This window comes from Galendromus occidentalis, unplaced genomic scaffold (genome assembly GCF_000255335.2).
Source record: "Galendromus occidentalis unplaced genomic scaffold, Mocc_1.1 scf7180000076951, whole genome shotgun sequence".
NCBI lineage: Eukaryota > Metazoa > Arthropoda > Arachnida > Mesostigmata > Phytoseiidae > Galendromus > Galendromus occidentalis.
Genome location: NW_003804940.1, coordinates 471,542 through 488,153, shown reverse-complemented (window position 1 = coordinate 488,153; position 16,612 = coordinate 471,542). Strand labels below are relative to the sequence as shown.

General features: G+C 52.5%; 1 protein-coding gene across 1 annotated transcript; it reads right to left on the bottom strand.

The window, feature by feature from the left end:
• Positions 1–1,131: 1,131 nt before the first annotated feature.
• LOC100902344 (large proline-rich protein BAG6) lies at positions 1,132–5,603 on the bottom strand. Its single transcript, XM_003740496.1, has 9 exons — positions 5,538–5,603; positions 5,156–5,197; positions 4,855–5,063; positions 4,547–4,704; positions 4,140–4,465; positions 3,404–3,998; positions 1,947–3,217; positions 1,528–1,800; positions 1,132–1,397 (listed from the first exon to the last, which is right to left on the bottom strand). The coding sequence occupies exons 1-9, from the start codon at positions 5,601–5,603 to the stop codon at positions 1,209–1,211; spliced, it is 3,129 nt and encodes a 1,042-aa protein (XP_003740544.1). The 3' UTR covers positions 1,132–1,208.
• Between the last annotated feature and the right edge of the window lie 11,009 nt (positions 5,604–16,612).

Genomic DNA, 16,612 nt, shown 5'->3' with positions numbered 1-16,612 from the left:
GTAGTTTGACGTCAGAGGGTACAATGTCTCAAATACAGTGGATAGATTGTCTATGCATTGCCGGGCTCACGGTACTCGGGTGCACGGGCAGCAACAGGGACTCTCGGGGCGCCACACGCATTCCCGAGACGGGATCTGCCCACCGGAAACGCCACTTAAAGGCGAAAACCTTTCGAAACGACAATCGACACCTCAGTCAATAAAACGACGGACTCTCGCTGCGAGCATCGGCACGAATCCAGGATCTGAAGCTCAACGGAGGAGTCATTTGTTTGCTTGTAGTGTTCTTACAGGCAGACGACCGTGGTACGCAATGGTGAGCCGATTATCTTCTCACTCGCCCTTACTTGTACTCCTCTCGTAGCTCGTGGGCACCGCTGCAACTGTCGATGGCTGCGGCGGCGCGGCGTGGAGACTACCGAGTCATGCTGCCGCTCGTGGATGAAACGTCTCATGACGCTATAGAGTCGAGCCTCTCGCCTAACGGGGCCGACAGAACCCACAGTCGTCCTCGCCGTCGGTCCGATAGTCGATGATTTTCTCCTCTGACTGTCGGATAGCCAAAGCGCTACTTGAACATTGAGGAGCTCTCGACAAGGATTTTTGAGAGGAGCCCCACGGCTACGCAAACACGCCGCCTCATCTCCCTCTGAAACTCACGGGGGGTCTGATGGACCGAGCAGGGGCGGGGGAAATCATGAGTTCTGAAAAGAAGGACTGGGCCCATGTTTCAATGCGGAATCTGCTACGGATACCCGGGCTGCCCCATCGCCTGTTCCGGGAGCCCAGGGGCGATGGGCTCCATGATGATGAATTATTCAATTGAGTTCTCTTGAACCACAATAACTTTTCAAGAAAGAAATATCCGCGCGGTGGCAAGTCTCCCTCTTGGATCCAAGCTTGAGCCAGGGTCGTCAGACGAGTACCCCGATCTCGAAGCGGGCTGCCGCGCTGAAATATTTCTACACGCTCGAGATACGGAGCTTCTGCGAGTCAATCGTTCCCGACAGGAAAAGCCCTGAAGGCAAGGCTTGCGTCTTAGTCACTTTTCAAGTCATCGAATACTTTATTTTATCCTAAAGAAGCACCGTGAATTGCACACGCGGGAAAAGAAGCAAAGAAATCCGATCCTACCTACGGATTCATAAAATGTTTCTCTCTCTCATGATTCACGCGGCAGAGCACGGAATTTATGGAACTCAATTGTCTCATTCAGCCATTCGCTTAGCGTAAGGGAATTTGTCGCTCTCGAAATCCTTGTCCTCGGTGAGTCGTCTGGCCAACCGATCCCGGATAGTTTTCTGCAGGGAGTCTTGCAATTTCATCTTATTGCGTTCCAGATCCGCTCCGAGAGCTTCTAAGCTTGTACGAGGTCGCACGCCTGCGCGCTGTATCGCCTTGAAGAAAAAGAAAGAAATTGACCGACTCATACTGGACCTGTCCGGGAGGAGACGCAAAAGACTTTCCTTTCTTCTCGATTCGGGTCACGTGACATAAGGATAGAAGACGAAATTCCATTAATCTTACCTCTTGCAAGGAGGCGTGGACGTTCGAGAGCTTCGACGGGTTCGTCGATTTCATGAGGCGACGTCTTTTGCTTGGCATGCCCTCAATGTAGGCGTCGCTTAGAGGTCGTTGCTGGATGGATTGTGACTGCACGTCCCGCGCGATGATGGGAGCCCAACTCGAGGGCACCACTCCCCTCCATACTCTCGACTCGGAGGGATCTCCCGCGGAAGCGGCGTCTTGCAGAGCTCCCAGAGCGACTTCGTGACTGACCGGAGCGGTCGTCCGGTTCGGCTGGAACAGGAACGAGGGAAATCTCGGAATGTGCGACGCATCATAAAACAGTTAAAATTCGAGGGACACTCCTGTCGGGAGAAATTCTGGAAGAGCTCTCTTTGTTGACGATTTGTCTTTCTTTCTCTCTCTTTGCCGATACTCACCCCTCTTGATTCGGTGCTGATGAGATTATTAGAGGAATCTATACTCGATTCAGCCGATCCGTTTGGCTGATCGACATCCATCATCACGGGAGCGCTTGCGTCGGCTGGCTGAGTCCTCACAATGAATCTCCTCAGAGCGTCTTCGTCGGCCTGCGATGCGGGTGTCGCGTTCCCTCGGAGACGTCGCATGATTTCAGCGGGAAAAGGACCGTGATAGACTCCGTCCAAATTTCTCATGCGGGCGTCGAGAATCCTATCGACCGACTCGACGGCGTCGTCGCAACACAAAGCCAACAGGACGCAGGCATGACCGATCGCGTCACGACATTGCATGAACAAATTAATGCCGAACTCTTCTTGGTCCGAGCTCGAGTTCAGGATGAAGGCGAATAGCGTGACGAGTCGTGTTCTCAGGAAAGACACTAAAGTCGCTCTGATATCGATGCCCGGCAGAATGTTCGCTTCGGGTATCCCGAGAGGCAATTGGGAGGACCAACTGTTGGTGATCTCGTTGACCCGAACTTCGACCAGTTCCGGTGTCTGTGGCATGCCGTTAAGGAGACGCTGTCGCAGGTAGTTCTGGAGTGGCTCTCGCAAAGAGTTCAAGAGAGATAATCTCTGTTGGAGTATAACTTGTAGGAAGTCAACAGACTGGAGTTCTGTCAACAGAACTCGCAGCAAACCGGTGAAGAAGTCGCTTTCCGCGCCCTGCTCGAAGTTCCACTCGATCAGATCGCCGAATGGCATCGAACGAATCAATCCCGCCGGCTGGACGTTCGGGAAGATCATGCGTAGAACTTCTTCGAAATTACTGGATGTCATGAATGTGAAGTCGATGCTGTCCGTCGAAGCAGCACCGGACAGGTTCCGCGGACCCGCTGCTCTCGCGTTGACGGAAGCGCCAGCGGGTCTGGACAAGGCGGCGGCGGCGGAGGGCGCAGCAGTTCTCCGCGTCGGGGCTGGAGCGCTCGACGATCTTTGCGAGGCGCCTCGCCTCGATGCTGCCGAACGATCGAAGTGGGTCCAGACCGAATCGCAAGCCAGGAACGGATCGAACTGCCCTATACCTTGAGACAGTATCTGTGACGTTACGTTAATCGTTGCCGTCGTCGGTCGAGGTCCGCTATTCATGGACGAGCCGGTCGTGGTCGGCGTGTCGGTCGTGTTCGTTGTCGTGTTGCTGGCCGTGGTATCTTCTCTCGACGGCGCTTCGCTATTCGGAACTGAGCCCCGACGTTCTCTCGTTCGGAAGGCCGTGTCGGTGAATCTCCCTGGGGAAAGACGGCACGGAGCCATTTTAGCGTCAACGTTAGGGAATGCAAGACTTTCAGTCCGTTTGGAAACGACGGAGGAATACGTGGGACGAAGAAAGGTCATCATACGGAACTCATACGAGGAGGTGGATGTTCGAATCTTGAACCGATACGGCGCTCGATTGCGACGTCGGAGAGACTCACCGACGATGTCGAAATGACTGAAAATGTTCTGTACGTGTTGCTGCGCTTGTTGCTGGAGTTGACTCAGTTGCGAGAGCGGTGCTGACGGCTGGTTCGCTGTGTCGCCCGGAGCCCGTGCTTCGGCTCTCGAAGTTTGGGTACCGGTGGAAGTTTGATCGCGGGAAGCCGCTTGACTCGAGCCCTGAGCCGATGGCGCAGGTTCGGGGACCCGTCGAGTGACCTCGACGTGGATCGAGGGTTGCCGACCCGCAGCCTGACCCGCTGCCTGACTTGCGGCTTGGCCAACGGTCATTCGGCCCCCGGCTTGCTGTTGCTGGGAAGATGCAGGACCTCTCTCCTGCACGTTAGTCAAGAAAGCCACAGAATCGAGATTGACGCGGCCGTGTATAGCCATCGGAATGACTTCTTGTCGCGACGTGATCTGATCGGGATGTCGAGGATCGATCTCTAGGTCGCTCAGGTGGTGCTGTATATGAGACATCGCGTGCAACGTCAACGCCATTCTGCTCGTCAGTTGACGGGTGGGTTGCTCGTTGAGATCATCGGCGGTCACGTTCGGTCGCGCCAGCAGTTCGCGATAGCGCACCGTGAAGGGCTGCGGAAAAATTTCAACATTCAAATCAACCCCTTGCATCCATTCTGGACCTCATCCGATAAGTGTCACGGTATTCGAATCATTATTGGGAACCCTTCTTTCCCGCCTTAAGAAGAACGAAGCAGAGGAAAGTGAACCTACTCTGAGGCGTTCTTGCAAACAGTCGAGCTCCTGGTATACGCGAGAAAGGTTCTCCCGCGTAGGGCTTATCTCTTGATCGGTCAAATACGAGAACGGTCTGTTCGGCTGCCTTGGCGTCGCGTTCGGCGGGCTCAGACCCGCATCGGGTGAAGCATCGGCTGCTGTTCCCCCCTCAGCATTCGCTGCTCGTGAGCCCTCAGCGTGGTTCCGCGCTAAAAACGTCTCTGTCGGTCGGCCCTCGAGAGCGTTAACACCGCTGAAGGCAACACGGAACAGAAAACGAATTGTCCGAAGTCTTCTTATGAGTTCACGTTGATTGATGTAGGCTATGAGAGGTGAGGGAACGACTTTTGAGATCGATATTCAATTCATCGCCTCCCCGAAAATAGCTTCAGAAGGAAACGCACCTCCGGCTTCGGGGCTGACTCCGGTCTCCACTCCCATCGGATTAATGTTGCCCATGGTGGAGATGACCTGTCGGATGATCTGCTCGATTTGGTCGCCAGGTTGTATTTGTTCTGGAGGGATTATGGCTTCGACGATCAGCGTCCCCGGACTCCGATTTCTGTAAATTCGGTACGGAGATTTTTTACAGGAATCATTCATCATGGCCCCCTGAGCCTCCCTTCAGGGGGTGCGGACGGCGAAGATATTCCTCTGAAGCCTCAATACAAGTTCTGAGCATGAATCACACAACGTGAGCCGGTGAGCTTACAATGGAATATGGATAGAGCCCGGGTGCTGTTGCGATGGTCGCTGACTGGACGAAGAACTCGACGCTCCGGACTCAGGAATGGGGTTGAGAGTGGGCAACTTCTGCACCAAGTGCACCGTCTTCTTGTCGACGTGACAGTCCGCGAGTTTCCGATCATCTTGAAGAACTTTGCCTCCGAAGATGATTCTCTGTTTATCCCACGGAACATTCTGGAGGGTGAAATCTTCGTTCAGAAGCACAGCCTTGACCTCCGTCGCAGCCGATAGGGTCTGACTTATACCGCATACGAAATACTACCCACCACTTCGCTAGCGATATGTTCCTTGAACTCCTTTACTGTGAACTGCAATTAGTAACGCTCGTTAGCTTACGGGGATTGCTAGACTAATTTATGGCACTTCACTCGTTCAAGACAGATGCAGGGGAAAAGTCAGAGAGGGCCCCACATGCAGATCACATTTCGCTGTGGGCACATTCGCCCACGAATAATCATCTGCATTCTCGAGTTCCATAAAAAAACCAGCATCGCGACGATTCTAGATCAGAGCTCAGCACATTATGGTACTTGTTACCGACAAACTATGGAACGACTGAGTCGAGCTGCCATTCCCCAGTAAGTTGAGATCTGACAAGCTCGCTTCAAAATGCTGCGACATTTAAGTTAGGCGTCAACACGAACTAACCTCGTCTGGGATCTTGAATTGATACTGGTTGGAATCCAGAGTCTTCACCGTCACCTCTGTCGGCATTCCGAAGCCGTTCACTGACTTAGTTTGTACTTTTCTCACGAATTGTCAGCTATTTCACAGCTGCAGCCCGACGGCAGCCGAATCACTCGTCGTCTTCTACAGCACACGCATACAGCATCATCTGCTGCTGTTCTGGAGAGCTTCATGAGTGACGCGGTCGTGCTCCGGAATCACTCGAACAACAAGATCCTGGACCGCACAACCGGTGTGAGAGACGGGGACCTGACGATCGATGTGCGATCGTATTCGAGTCCTATGATGTGGTTCAAAGTCTCGGCGACTCGAGCCCAGATCCGCCTGGGTTTGAAAGAAAATCAATCACGCTTATCGAAAGTATGGGTAAACAGAGATTCGAAAGTCAGCCCGCGAAAACATCTCTCGGAGCTTCTGCCCACAGATTGGAGTCGATTCAATCGATCTGAGCAGGAGGAATGAAGAATCTTCGCAGTGGAGAACGCGCGGTGGAGATGAAGCAGAAGTCCGAGTCGCGACGGGAGAGTGGCGGGTTCGAGAGCGCGATAGCGAGATCATTGAAAGGAAATCATCTCCTGTCGCCCTCAGGAGGAGCGGTGTCGATGAGGGATCTAAATTGTCGGTATTCCTAGCCAGGGAGCAGGAACGATTGAGGAGTCAGGTGACCCGCGGAAATGGCAGGCCCTCTGCCCCCCTGACCCCCAAGTTGGCGGTCGGGAGGACTCTGATTTCACCGAACTAGCATCTCGGACTTCCCGTGTCTCACCATCCTGATAGCTCTCTCTTTCCGGCGTCTTCTGGCTCTTCTCATGCGAGCGTGAACGCGGTGTTGCATGAAGCAACACTGTGATGAAAATCACTCTCGCCATGGAATCAGGGGCCATGCTGGGGATTAATAGTTCGTCGATGAAATCTTCGTATTCCCGACGTAGGTATGGTGCAATATGCTGCTCGTACCTCGTTCTTGATTTTCCGTTCAACACCGGTGCACGGAGCGAGAGTTCCTCCGCGAGAGTGTCGGAGAGAAGGCACTCGGGTGTTTTGTGCCGTCCGAGAGCGAAATCCATGCAGTGACCCTCATTCCATAACATCGTTTGCTGATCAATTCTGATTCCGGCGGATCATCGGTGCGCATAAACTCAACATGGTTGACATCGTCATCCCGCTCAAAAAATTCAACGATCCTTCTCTTCAGACCAATCAACCGTGGTACCATAGTATTTGTACGGAGGTTGTTCGCTTTCTCAGACAAGCCTGATGGTTTGGAAGGATCGTGTGGGGGCTTACAGGGAAATGATCCGACAGGAATCCCGCCATGGTGGAGGTGACCGTTTTCAGATCGCGGAGGAACCAGGGGCGATCGCAGGTGCCCCATTCATGGCCCTCGATAAATATTTTCTCGAGCGGCGCGGCAAGTCGTTCGAGACGTTCCGATTTCGTACCCTGGATTTCGTGTAGGCTCAGCAGTCTCGACAAGGGCCGTTCAACCTACCTCCGGATCGGATGATTTGCTGCTTCTCCGAGGAATTTCGAGGTCTCTCTCCCTTCACCCTCTCAGTAATGCGGGTCCTGGGGACTCTTGAGGTAAGTCTATTCTCCAGGTCACTCAGGAAGAACACAAACTATTGATTTTCATTCCGACCGGTATCAACTGATCCCATTCGCCAGGAGCTTTGATGATCGCAGAATGATCGAGGAGAGAGAGGAGGGCTTCTTAAACACGAATCGGGAGCGGATTCATCGAATCACAGGTGCCCGGAAGAAACAGCGCCCTCTGGAGCACTCCCACGACGCACTTTGCGCCGGGCGACCCCCATCCAGCAGTTTCCGCTCACGTCTTCGATCCTGGATGGGAATTCGGAATCTCGAGCTCATTCCATGGTACCCCGGCATGCGGCGATCGTTGTCCCTCCGCTGGAAGATTGAAGCCGTGAAGGGAGCTGTTGTTCTCAGAGTCATCTTCCCGGGACGATATCGGAATTCTCGAGCTCCCTAGAGACTAAACCCCGACCAGTTCGTCGCTACCTTCGCCCATGCAGGGGGACTTCCTTCAATAGCTAAGCTAATTCCGTCGTATGTCTTCCGCAATATTGTGAGGAGGTGCATATTAAAGCGATTTTTTCCAGTGACGTTGGGGGGAACAAGAGAGATGGAACACCTCGAGATCTTCCCCCTGGAGGTTGGACTCGAGTGAGAGATCGCTTCTTTCCAAAGAGCAGCACCTCCAAAGAAAACGGCGGGAACGAGTTGACATCCATGGAAGCAGGTCTGTATTCGCAGTTCTCTCAGAGTGTGCTCAGCGAAACCACGCTATTCAGGAGCCTCAATGCAAGGACTTGTCAGCACTGAACAGAGAGATTGAACTCCAGCTCTGCTCCGAAAAATATGCGACTACAAAGACGAATTTCGAGCCCGCCGTGGCTGCTGCACGGATTCCACGGAGGGCCGCGCTGCTACATCCCAATTATAATATCTGTCGCGAGGAGCAGGTAATCCCCGGAATGCTCTTTGTACGAACGGCTGAGTAAGGTGGCGATACTCCGGGTCGAAGGCGGAACACGAGACGGGTATCAGGTGTCTGCTGATTGAATCAGGACTTGAAATAAGCAAGGGCCACACACATTCCGGAGGAGCTTCATTCAGGCCGCACACAAATTTCGAGTTGTCAGAGGCTCGAACATATCGACTTCCTCGTCTGGTTTCTCCGGGGATCGTGGATCTTATGGCCTGCGATCTGTCCTGTGACGACTTTAAATCAACCAATGCTCCGAAGTTGGACCGAAATGAGGGACGTCGAGGGATCTTGAATAACCGGTCTTTGGTAGCCGGGTGCCCATTGCCCCGCCCAACTGAGCCATCGCCTCTCTCTGGAGGGTCTCGTACTAGGATGAATGTGATCTAATACGACATGGTCAATAAATGAATCCATTGTATCCGGGTCCGTCTTGACGAGGTTTTACTGTATACAGTTACATCTTGCTCATGCCAGCAGGGAGGTGCTCATGCCTTAGGAGGGCATACTCGGGCTGGTGGCAGGCATAGCTCAGGACCCTTCCTGCAAGATAGGCATCCTGATTCGAACACAACATGGATTTATCCCCCATGTTCGAGAGAATACCTTCTTTGCACGGATTAGAAGAATCCCTACCCATCCCTAGCTGCCCAGATTGGAATCGGTAGAATGTATCCTTCGTGAGAGGGTCGAACTCTGACATACGGGCGCCCTCTTGAGGAATCGGGATACAGAGAGCCAGTCCTCCTTTTATTAGTGAATGAATACGTGCTTTTCCCGGTCGCAAGGAATTAAATTGACGGGGATGCCATCGCCGCCGGAAGAATGAAAGTCGCTCGACCGTCAGGAAGGGGATCAGACTATACCTCTCCAGATGATCGCGATTGGTAGGAGGAGACGACGTAACAAGTTTATATTAGTGACGGACAGAGAATTCTGAGGAGAGTATCGTGGGACACGCGAGGGGGAGCGCCCGAGAAAGTTTCGCGGACGATTTCTCAATTCTCGAAGGACTCGGGAGAAGCGCTTTTATGATATTTCCCGAGAAAATTATGTCCTCGATAGCAGTGGTTCCCAAACTTTCTTTCGCGCGGAACCCCCACCGCCCTGGAATAAGCCGCGGATTCCCTAGCGGGCTAAACACACGAATTAGTCTGACTGGTCGCTGAAAGGAGGCCCTAGCTATCGGAAAACACCTCCAAATCACAAGGAGCTCTAAAGCTCCGGTATTCATGAGCAGCTGCATGATAGGTACAACTTTCGAAGTTAGACTCCTACGACTATTTCTTGACGAAGATTTCCTTCAAAGCGACGGATGAATCTGGCATCCGGACAAAATCTCAACGAAGTTTGGTGTCTTTCCTGATAGTTGTAGCCACATGTCTGGTTCGACATCTGAACGGTTCCGATACTTGTTCTTGGTCGCAATGTCAATCGAAAATCCCCGCTCGCAGAGATACGTGCCTATGGTCAGAATTTGGAGTTTTATTGTGTCCTCAAGCCCGCAAAATATTGTTTTAGCACACAACAATTCAATCGCATCTCATGCACTCTCAGGTCGATGGCTGGCGCTCTTTAAATTCACTGCACCGGCTGTTTCGCACCACCGAGTTTTGTTCGCGCAGATTTCAAGGTGGGAAAGTCATGTATCTCTGAGAGTGAGCCCGGAGCGTTAGGTGGGTGACGTCATATGGATATTTTCAAGCACGGGAGGAACTGGAGAGCTCCCTGTCTAAGCCGCAGAAAACGCCCGGCGGAACCCCAGGGCTCCTCGGTCGCATTTTATGCGGAGCCCCGGGAACAGCCCGCGGAAACCCGTAACCCGGGCAGCGCGGAATCCAGTTTGAGAACCAGTGCTCTATAGGACCTCCTGGGAGAAGCCTTCGGATGTCTTTCCGAGACCCTGATCGGGCGGAGACGTCAGCTCACCTAAAAGTCCTGGTCAGCCGCCGATCGGCGCGGCGAAGTCGCGCAGTATAAACGGGAAATATCAATGAGGTTTCCGTACGACAACAGCTTTGCGACGAGCTTGTGCGGCCGCTCAGATCGCGATACGGTAGGCGGCGCGGTGGTCATCACGCGAAAGAGCCAATCGGCCAACGAACAAGCTAACGAGCATCCGAGTTTTCATTTTTGCCAAGATCGAGCTCTAAGAGAGGAGTCCGGGATCATTAAGTCTATCGAGTGCGTCGCGAGTCGCATCAAGGCAACCGAAGTCCATTCCGTACTTATGTTAGTGTGGAGGCACGCCGAACTCGCAAATGTGTGCCCTTGTGACCCGAGGACGACGGCGGCGACCGAGGTGGGACAACGATGCGAACTTTGTAATTAAAGGCTTCGTAGTTATTTTGTCGGCGAGTTAGGTTTTGAAATCTGAAGTTCGTGACAAGAGCGGACTAGTGAATGATACGCGCGTCGAGCTCGCGGAAATGCTCCGACGGTTTATTGTTTTCTTTACTCGCCAAACTCAAGAACTTAGTCGCCGCCTCTACATTTCGAAACGTGAGAGGCGTCGACAATCGAACCGGTCACGGAACGGCATCGACACCGAAATCCGAGGGGCTTCCCTCTCGACCCAATTCGCGGATATCGGTCGTCCGCACTATCGGAGGACACGGCAAGGGCCTCGCTTGCGGCTGAATTCTCGCGTCCTCGTTGATGAGCAGATGCATTGATATTTCCACTTATACAGCAGTGGAGAATGAGTCTTCAGCCGGGTTATTCTTCGGCTATCCGAACCGAGATCTCATGACTTCCTCGAGGCTAGTCAAGAGCGCAGGGGAACAGAGACCACGATATTCTGTTCGGTAGCTCAGCGCAGATGTTTTTCTTCATCAAAACCGGACGCTATCGAGATGATAAGCCCTTGAAGTGAGCTGCCGGAGTTCGCGGAGCTTTGCGACTTCAATAAGAGATATCCTTCAAGAAATAGCGATCCCGGGTTCTTGGGGGATTCCCCAGACGGCCCCCCGGGGGTCAACTTTCAGTGACCAGGACGAACCGGCAGGGCGTATTTTGCGTGGATAAACCTAATGTATTGCGCCTCCATCCCAGAGAAGAAATAAACTTCTTGCCTGCGCTGAATGTTTGGGGATCACATAATGCGTTGGCCGCCTCGATTTTGCTGGAGACGGCGTTTGTTCTTGATAGATTTAGGTGAAGCTTACTGGCTCTTGACACTCAGCCTAAGCGTACATGCGATTGAAGCTGCGGCGAATACTTGAACACAAGGAGTCTCCGACTTTAGTCGAGCCATTAACGCTCTGTGGTTCTCGGCGATTTTTGTGGAAGGATGAAGTTATCTGAGAGTCGCATAATCTGAAGGGATCTTTTTTCTCATCTCGACAATCTGTGGTCCTTATTCAGTGGGACACAACCGGGAAACGGGATCTCCGAACACAGAGGGGCAGAGAGGACCTCTCACTCCCCCCCCCCCTGTACCCTCTATTCATACCCGTGGAGATCAGTCGAGACTTCGAGACTCGAGAACCGGTATTCCATGAGGATCGTGTGAGTATCGGAGAAATTACTCACGGAAAACGACTCTTGAGAGAGAACGGCTTCGGATTTTTCTATGCTGTGTCTTGAAATAGACGCACAAGTCATCCAGAGACTGCAATAATCCGCAATCCAGAGCATGACCTTGAGCCTGTGGATTGCCAGCTCCAGGGACGATTTGCGAAGTCTCGAACCCAGAAGTGGAAAATTTTGTGTGCCAGATCCTCCACGGGGTCAGTGTTCGCTCAGAACGATTCTCGATTCAAACTTCCGATCTCTTCACGACGTTTATTCAAGGCGTAGCGGCGGGTTAGGCCTCCGCCGGGATCGTGATCTCTACATACTCTACACATCACTCATAGGATAAATGAGTCTTATTCTGGTACTTCGCAGAACACTCCTTGCGTGAATCTGACTGCATCGGAATCCCGGAATTCCATTGCTGCACTAATCATTCCCCTCTCGGTCCCGGACCTTCTGCACACAAAAGTTTCCAGGGTCGATTTGTGAAAACACTCGGATCCTTCGAAGCATCCGTGGAAAACCCCCTCCGACAAGGATCAGATTCGCCCTCCTCCTTCTCGAGTGAACGATCTGCGCATTTCATCAGAACGACCAAGACTCGAGGACATGTTTGATGAAGCCCGGTTCACTCCCTTCCCAAGCTGGGAGATCCAACAAGTTCCCAGAACGCATGGAATCGGATCATCAAGAATATTTTAGAGGAGAATTCTCGGTGCGACTTTGACATCGGCAGGAAAACGACTTAAACCAGAGTTTCCTAAACGAATGTCCGAACCTGCTGCATTGCCCTCGAATAGGAGAACTAAGGGCCCCCGCCCCCGGTAACGGAATGATATTAAGTCCCTGCGTATTTCCCACGAACGATTTTCCGAATGGGAGACTAAAAAATCGTCGGCTGCTTGTTTATTTTCCATCAATCAGAACTCTCGTTATTTGGGGCGTCCAGGCGGAGACGGAGAGCTATCATCGTCGTTTGCGGAATTCGATGAAAATTCGAGGAGTCGTGCGAGCTATATGCTGGAAAGCTATCCAATCGAGCCTCGGAGACCAGCGAAAGCTCGAAGAGCAAAAGATGCTTCTCCCTTCACGTTCAGCGCCGCGGAATGCCCAAGAGAACCGGATGCGCCGAGAGCGTTGCTCGGTGTGGCTGGCCGTGGAGAGTGACCAGATTGTCTATCGACGGATTCAGGCGCGTTTCAGAGCACGATGGTCGAGGTCTAAGAGAACAGCAACATGAACCCCAGCAGAGCATGGGAAAAATATCAGCGCGTCGGACTGAAACGAGGACATTGTCTATCTCGATCAATACTGCCATCCACCAATCATCACAATGCTGAAGATCGGAATGTATAGTAAGACAAATAAACGAATCTATGTGTGGAAAAAAAATTGCGCGATACATATATAACATTGTGACATGTAGGCGTAAGCATTCTAATGGACGGGCACCCCCAAGAGTCAACTTCAGAGCGCTCTATAGTCGCGTCGTCAGACGCCATCGGAGTCAATCGAGTTGCATCTCGAGGCTCAATCCTTGAACTTCGGAACGATGTTGGAACGACCCCGCCAGCTCACGAGGACGCGATTCTAGAGGGCTTTGGAGTCGACGCTCGGAGATGCCCGTCTAATACCTAGAGCATTCAGTAGATCCTCATTATATTTTGACGGACCCGTACATAACGGACAGTCGGTTACAACGTAACGATTGCTCGGTCTCGGACAAGCCTTTGCTATTTCCAATTCGAGTGACTCGGCTACAGCGGATCCAATTATGAACTTTCGGATATAGCGAACCGCTTCCTAGGCCCCAGTTCCATCAATTCCGACGCGAATCGAATCGTTATGAAGCCCCTACTCTTTCGGGTAGGTTCTATGGCGATGACCTAGTGGTTGATTTGCAAGGTTTCTCGTCCTCGAGCTTGTCGGCGTCTGGAGGAACGTTGCGGCGGTGTTGCCGATGACTTGCACGTTCCTCTCGATGTCAGAACCCATCTTCGGATACAACGAAGTCCCTGCATAGAGGACGGCTCCTGCCGTTCCCTTCGAGGGCGTTGTGACGAGCATTTACTGAGCACGGTGATTCAATTGATTCCGGTGATTGGAGTCCCTAATAGACGGGCCGGGTTTGTATAAATGGCCGAACGAGAGATTGACATGCCTTAATAAATCAGAATATTCATGGCAAAGAAAGCGGCAGGAGAAGTTTCCGTCATTCAGTTCTTGGACAATTCGGGAACGACTTCCGAAAGACGGTCAATCGATCCATACGCAAGCGGATGGTTGTCGGGGGACAAAGCAATCGCTCCGGAGCCGACCTTGGAATCATGAAGATCGGGATCGATGGGTCAACGAAGTCGATCCCTCATTCAAACCGCGTTCAATCGCGTCGTCAGCCCCATTTCGGACTCGAAGACCTCGCTCCGATTCCAGCATTTCCGCTGAACGCTTCGCCGTCCATGTTTCAAATTCTGCCCGGAGGACGGGAACTTGGTTATGGCGCAATTCTCCCTAGTCGGATGTTGGAGGCATAGTCATGGGTGCACTACAACCACTATTCGCGAGCACATAGAACGGTGGGTTGCAGATCGATTCCCTTTCCAGCCGCCGAGATTACCCGAGCAATGACACCGCTTTCGATCTTAGGAATCCGAAGTCACGGATGTCTCCGGAACTAGGAGTCTCGGCGGTCTGTGGAGCGTCACGCCAGTTGTTGCGAGGGACTCGCTCGGTCATTGGGAGAATGAGTCGAATTTACTGCGCTATCAGCAGCCGCTTCTATCCCTCTCTGCGAAATCTTGAGCATGATTCGAAAAGTCATGAGGAAACAAGGTCTGAGAAAAAAATCCGTCCAAGCATTTCAGCTCCAGTCTGTTCCTCGGGGTCCAGGCATCCTTCCTCAGGAGCTCGTTTTCCACGACCCTCACTGGAGAAGTCGGGCTTGGCGGATTTCTGCTCCATTGTTCCTTCCCAGAGTCCTGAGCCAATGCTAATCTACCCGGGAGCGTAAAGCCCCCGTGGAGGTTCCTCCGCGCTCTCGGGGAAGGTGATCCGCGGAGGGAAGCTTGGATCCGAGGGAATTCCTCGTGTATTCTGTGTAGCGATTTTCCAAGTTTATCCGAGGGGACTCCGCATATATTCTTTGTAGCAATCTTCCAAGTTTATCCGACGATTCTCATAGAATCTTCCCGTGAGCGTTTTCGACCGCACAGTTTCCAACAGCAACCCCGCTGTCAAAAAAATTCTGCCCTCAGTTTGCTGATTGCCGGCCGTTTCTGAAGCGCGTCTGGTCGGATCCTCGCCGATTAGCCGAGATTCCACGTTCCCACAGCAGATTACAGCCGTTTGGCAGCGTTCCCAGCGGCGGCGTCGTTTCATTTGTGAACGTTTGTCTGAGAGGAGCGCCCGCTTTGCAGGGAACTAAGGAAAACTGATGGATATGAAAAGTAGACCTCGCAGCAAGCGGGAAACTCTTGAACCCTTCCCCCCGTCTCAACTTATGTAAGAAGATTTTCGCCGATCGTCGCTGTTTCCAAGCGAGCGCGACCTTGAGAAAAACTCTCCCAAGTTATATTTCTCTTGATGTCGGTGGTCGAAGCGATGCCTGCCTTCCGCTCCTTTATGATCGCTGTTCCCAATGTTTTGAGATATCTGTGTCATCGGTAGCCTTTTCGTGATCCGGAACGCGAAGGGAAAGCCACGGCGACCGTAGGAGACCATTCGTGGGCTTCCAGGGTGGTCAGTCGATCGTCAGAAGAACGTGATAGCGATCGTGTTGCTGTTGACGCCATCCATCCATTCACGTCGCCAGTCAGCTTCGCTTACCACTGACCATCGCTGCTGCAAACAAGGACGTCGTCGTCGTCGTCATAGAATCAGCGACGTCCACAACGCCGAAGAGGCAATCGTTGCCGCCGCCGCCGCTGCCGCCGCTGGGTCCCTCTCCGACGTAACGCGCCGGGTCCGACTAGAGGGCGCCACAGTATTTAGCAAGCATTACTGGCCAGACCGACAGGGCCTTCGTGTGCTTTGCAGCTCGCGAGAAACCATCTAGACAAATTGTATCGAGTTTGTCAGTGAGCTGAGGAGCCTCCAGACGAGTTCCTCAGCACGGCGAACTACCGGAGAGCTTGCTTGCTCCGAACAGAGGAAACTACGTGGAGTGCTCTCAGCGATGGTTGTGATAGAACCCGCTGTCGCGGATAGGCGGTGCAACGACTAAACGACTTGCTGGTGTAGATACTGCTGGCCGCAACGTCTTGTGACAGTTCTTTCGGATAAATTATCCGGGTCGTGTACGCGATTTGCGAACGTGAAATAACGAGGATCCTCGGCTGGAGTGCGCGGAAAAAGTCCTCCAAAATCGAGAACGTCAGCAGAGTCAAGGAGATGCTTACGCGAAAGGATTCGTAGTCAAGCTCGTTCTCTAGCAGCGGCTTTGCTAGTCTCCTCGTCGTTGCGGCCGCCGTTGATACTGTTGTTTCATATGCTATCGTCGGCATCGACCTCAGCCGCTAAATCCGCTGCGATAATCGACCGTGCTCAGAAACCCGGACCACTAGAGGAGCGCAAGCCGTGCCTCTCTGTTGATATTCTTCGACTTGTTGTGATTTATTCTTCTACAAAAAAGTGACCAGCGTGGCTCTTGTTGTTCGTTGTTGATCTCCTCCGTTGTTCTCGTCATATGGAAAACGACCGAAAATCGCTCTCGCGGCGCGATTGCACTCGAGATTGAATTCCACGCTCCGACTTCGACCGATATTGGTACCGGTACCGGTTCCACTGGTACAGCTGCGATAAGCACTCGAAAAAAACCACACTCGACGACTCGTTCTTCAAGGCAACCGAAGCAATTATTGCATGAGCCCATTCTCGCCCATATCGCAAAAACATATCACGACGAGTGACTATTTTTGTGCATGGATAAACTGTTGGTGCTCCGGACTGAAGAGTGAACGGACTAGGCGCATGGAAAGTTCAAGTTTTCGCCCGGAATCAAATCGTC

What these genes read in the sequence shown, in the direction of transcription:
- LOC100902344 (XM_003740496.1), bottom strand. Translation starts at nt 5,603, where the DNA reads ATGCCGACAGAGGTGACGGTGAAGACTCTGGATTCCAACCAGTATCAA. An exon ending in GTTTGCAAGAACGCCTCAGA is followed by an intron (nt 3,999 to 4,139) that starts GTAGGTTCACTT and finishes ATTTTTCCGCAG; the next exon opens with CCCTTCACGGTGCGCTATCG. An exon ending in TCCACGCCTCCTTGCAAGAG is followed by an intron (nt 1,398 to 1,527) that starts GTAAGATTAATG and finishes TTTTTCTTCAAG; the next exon opens with GCGATACAGCGCGCAGGCGT.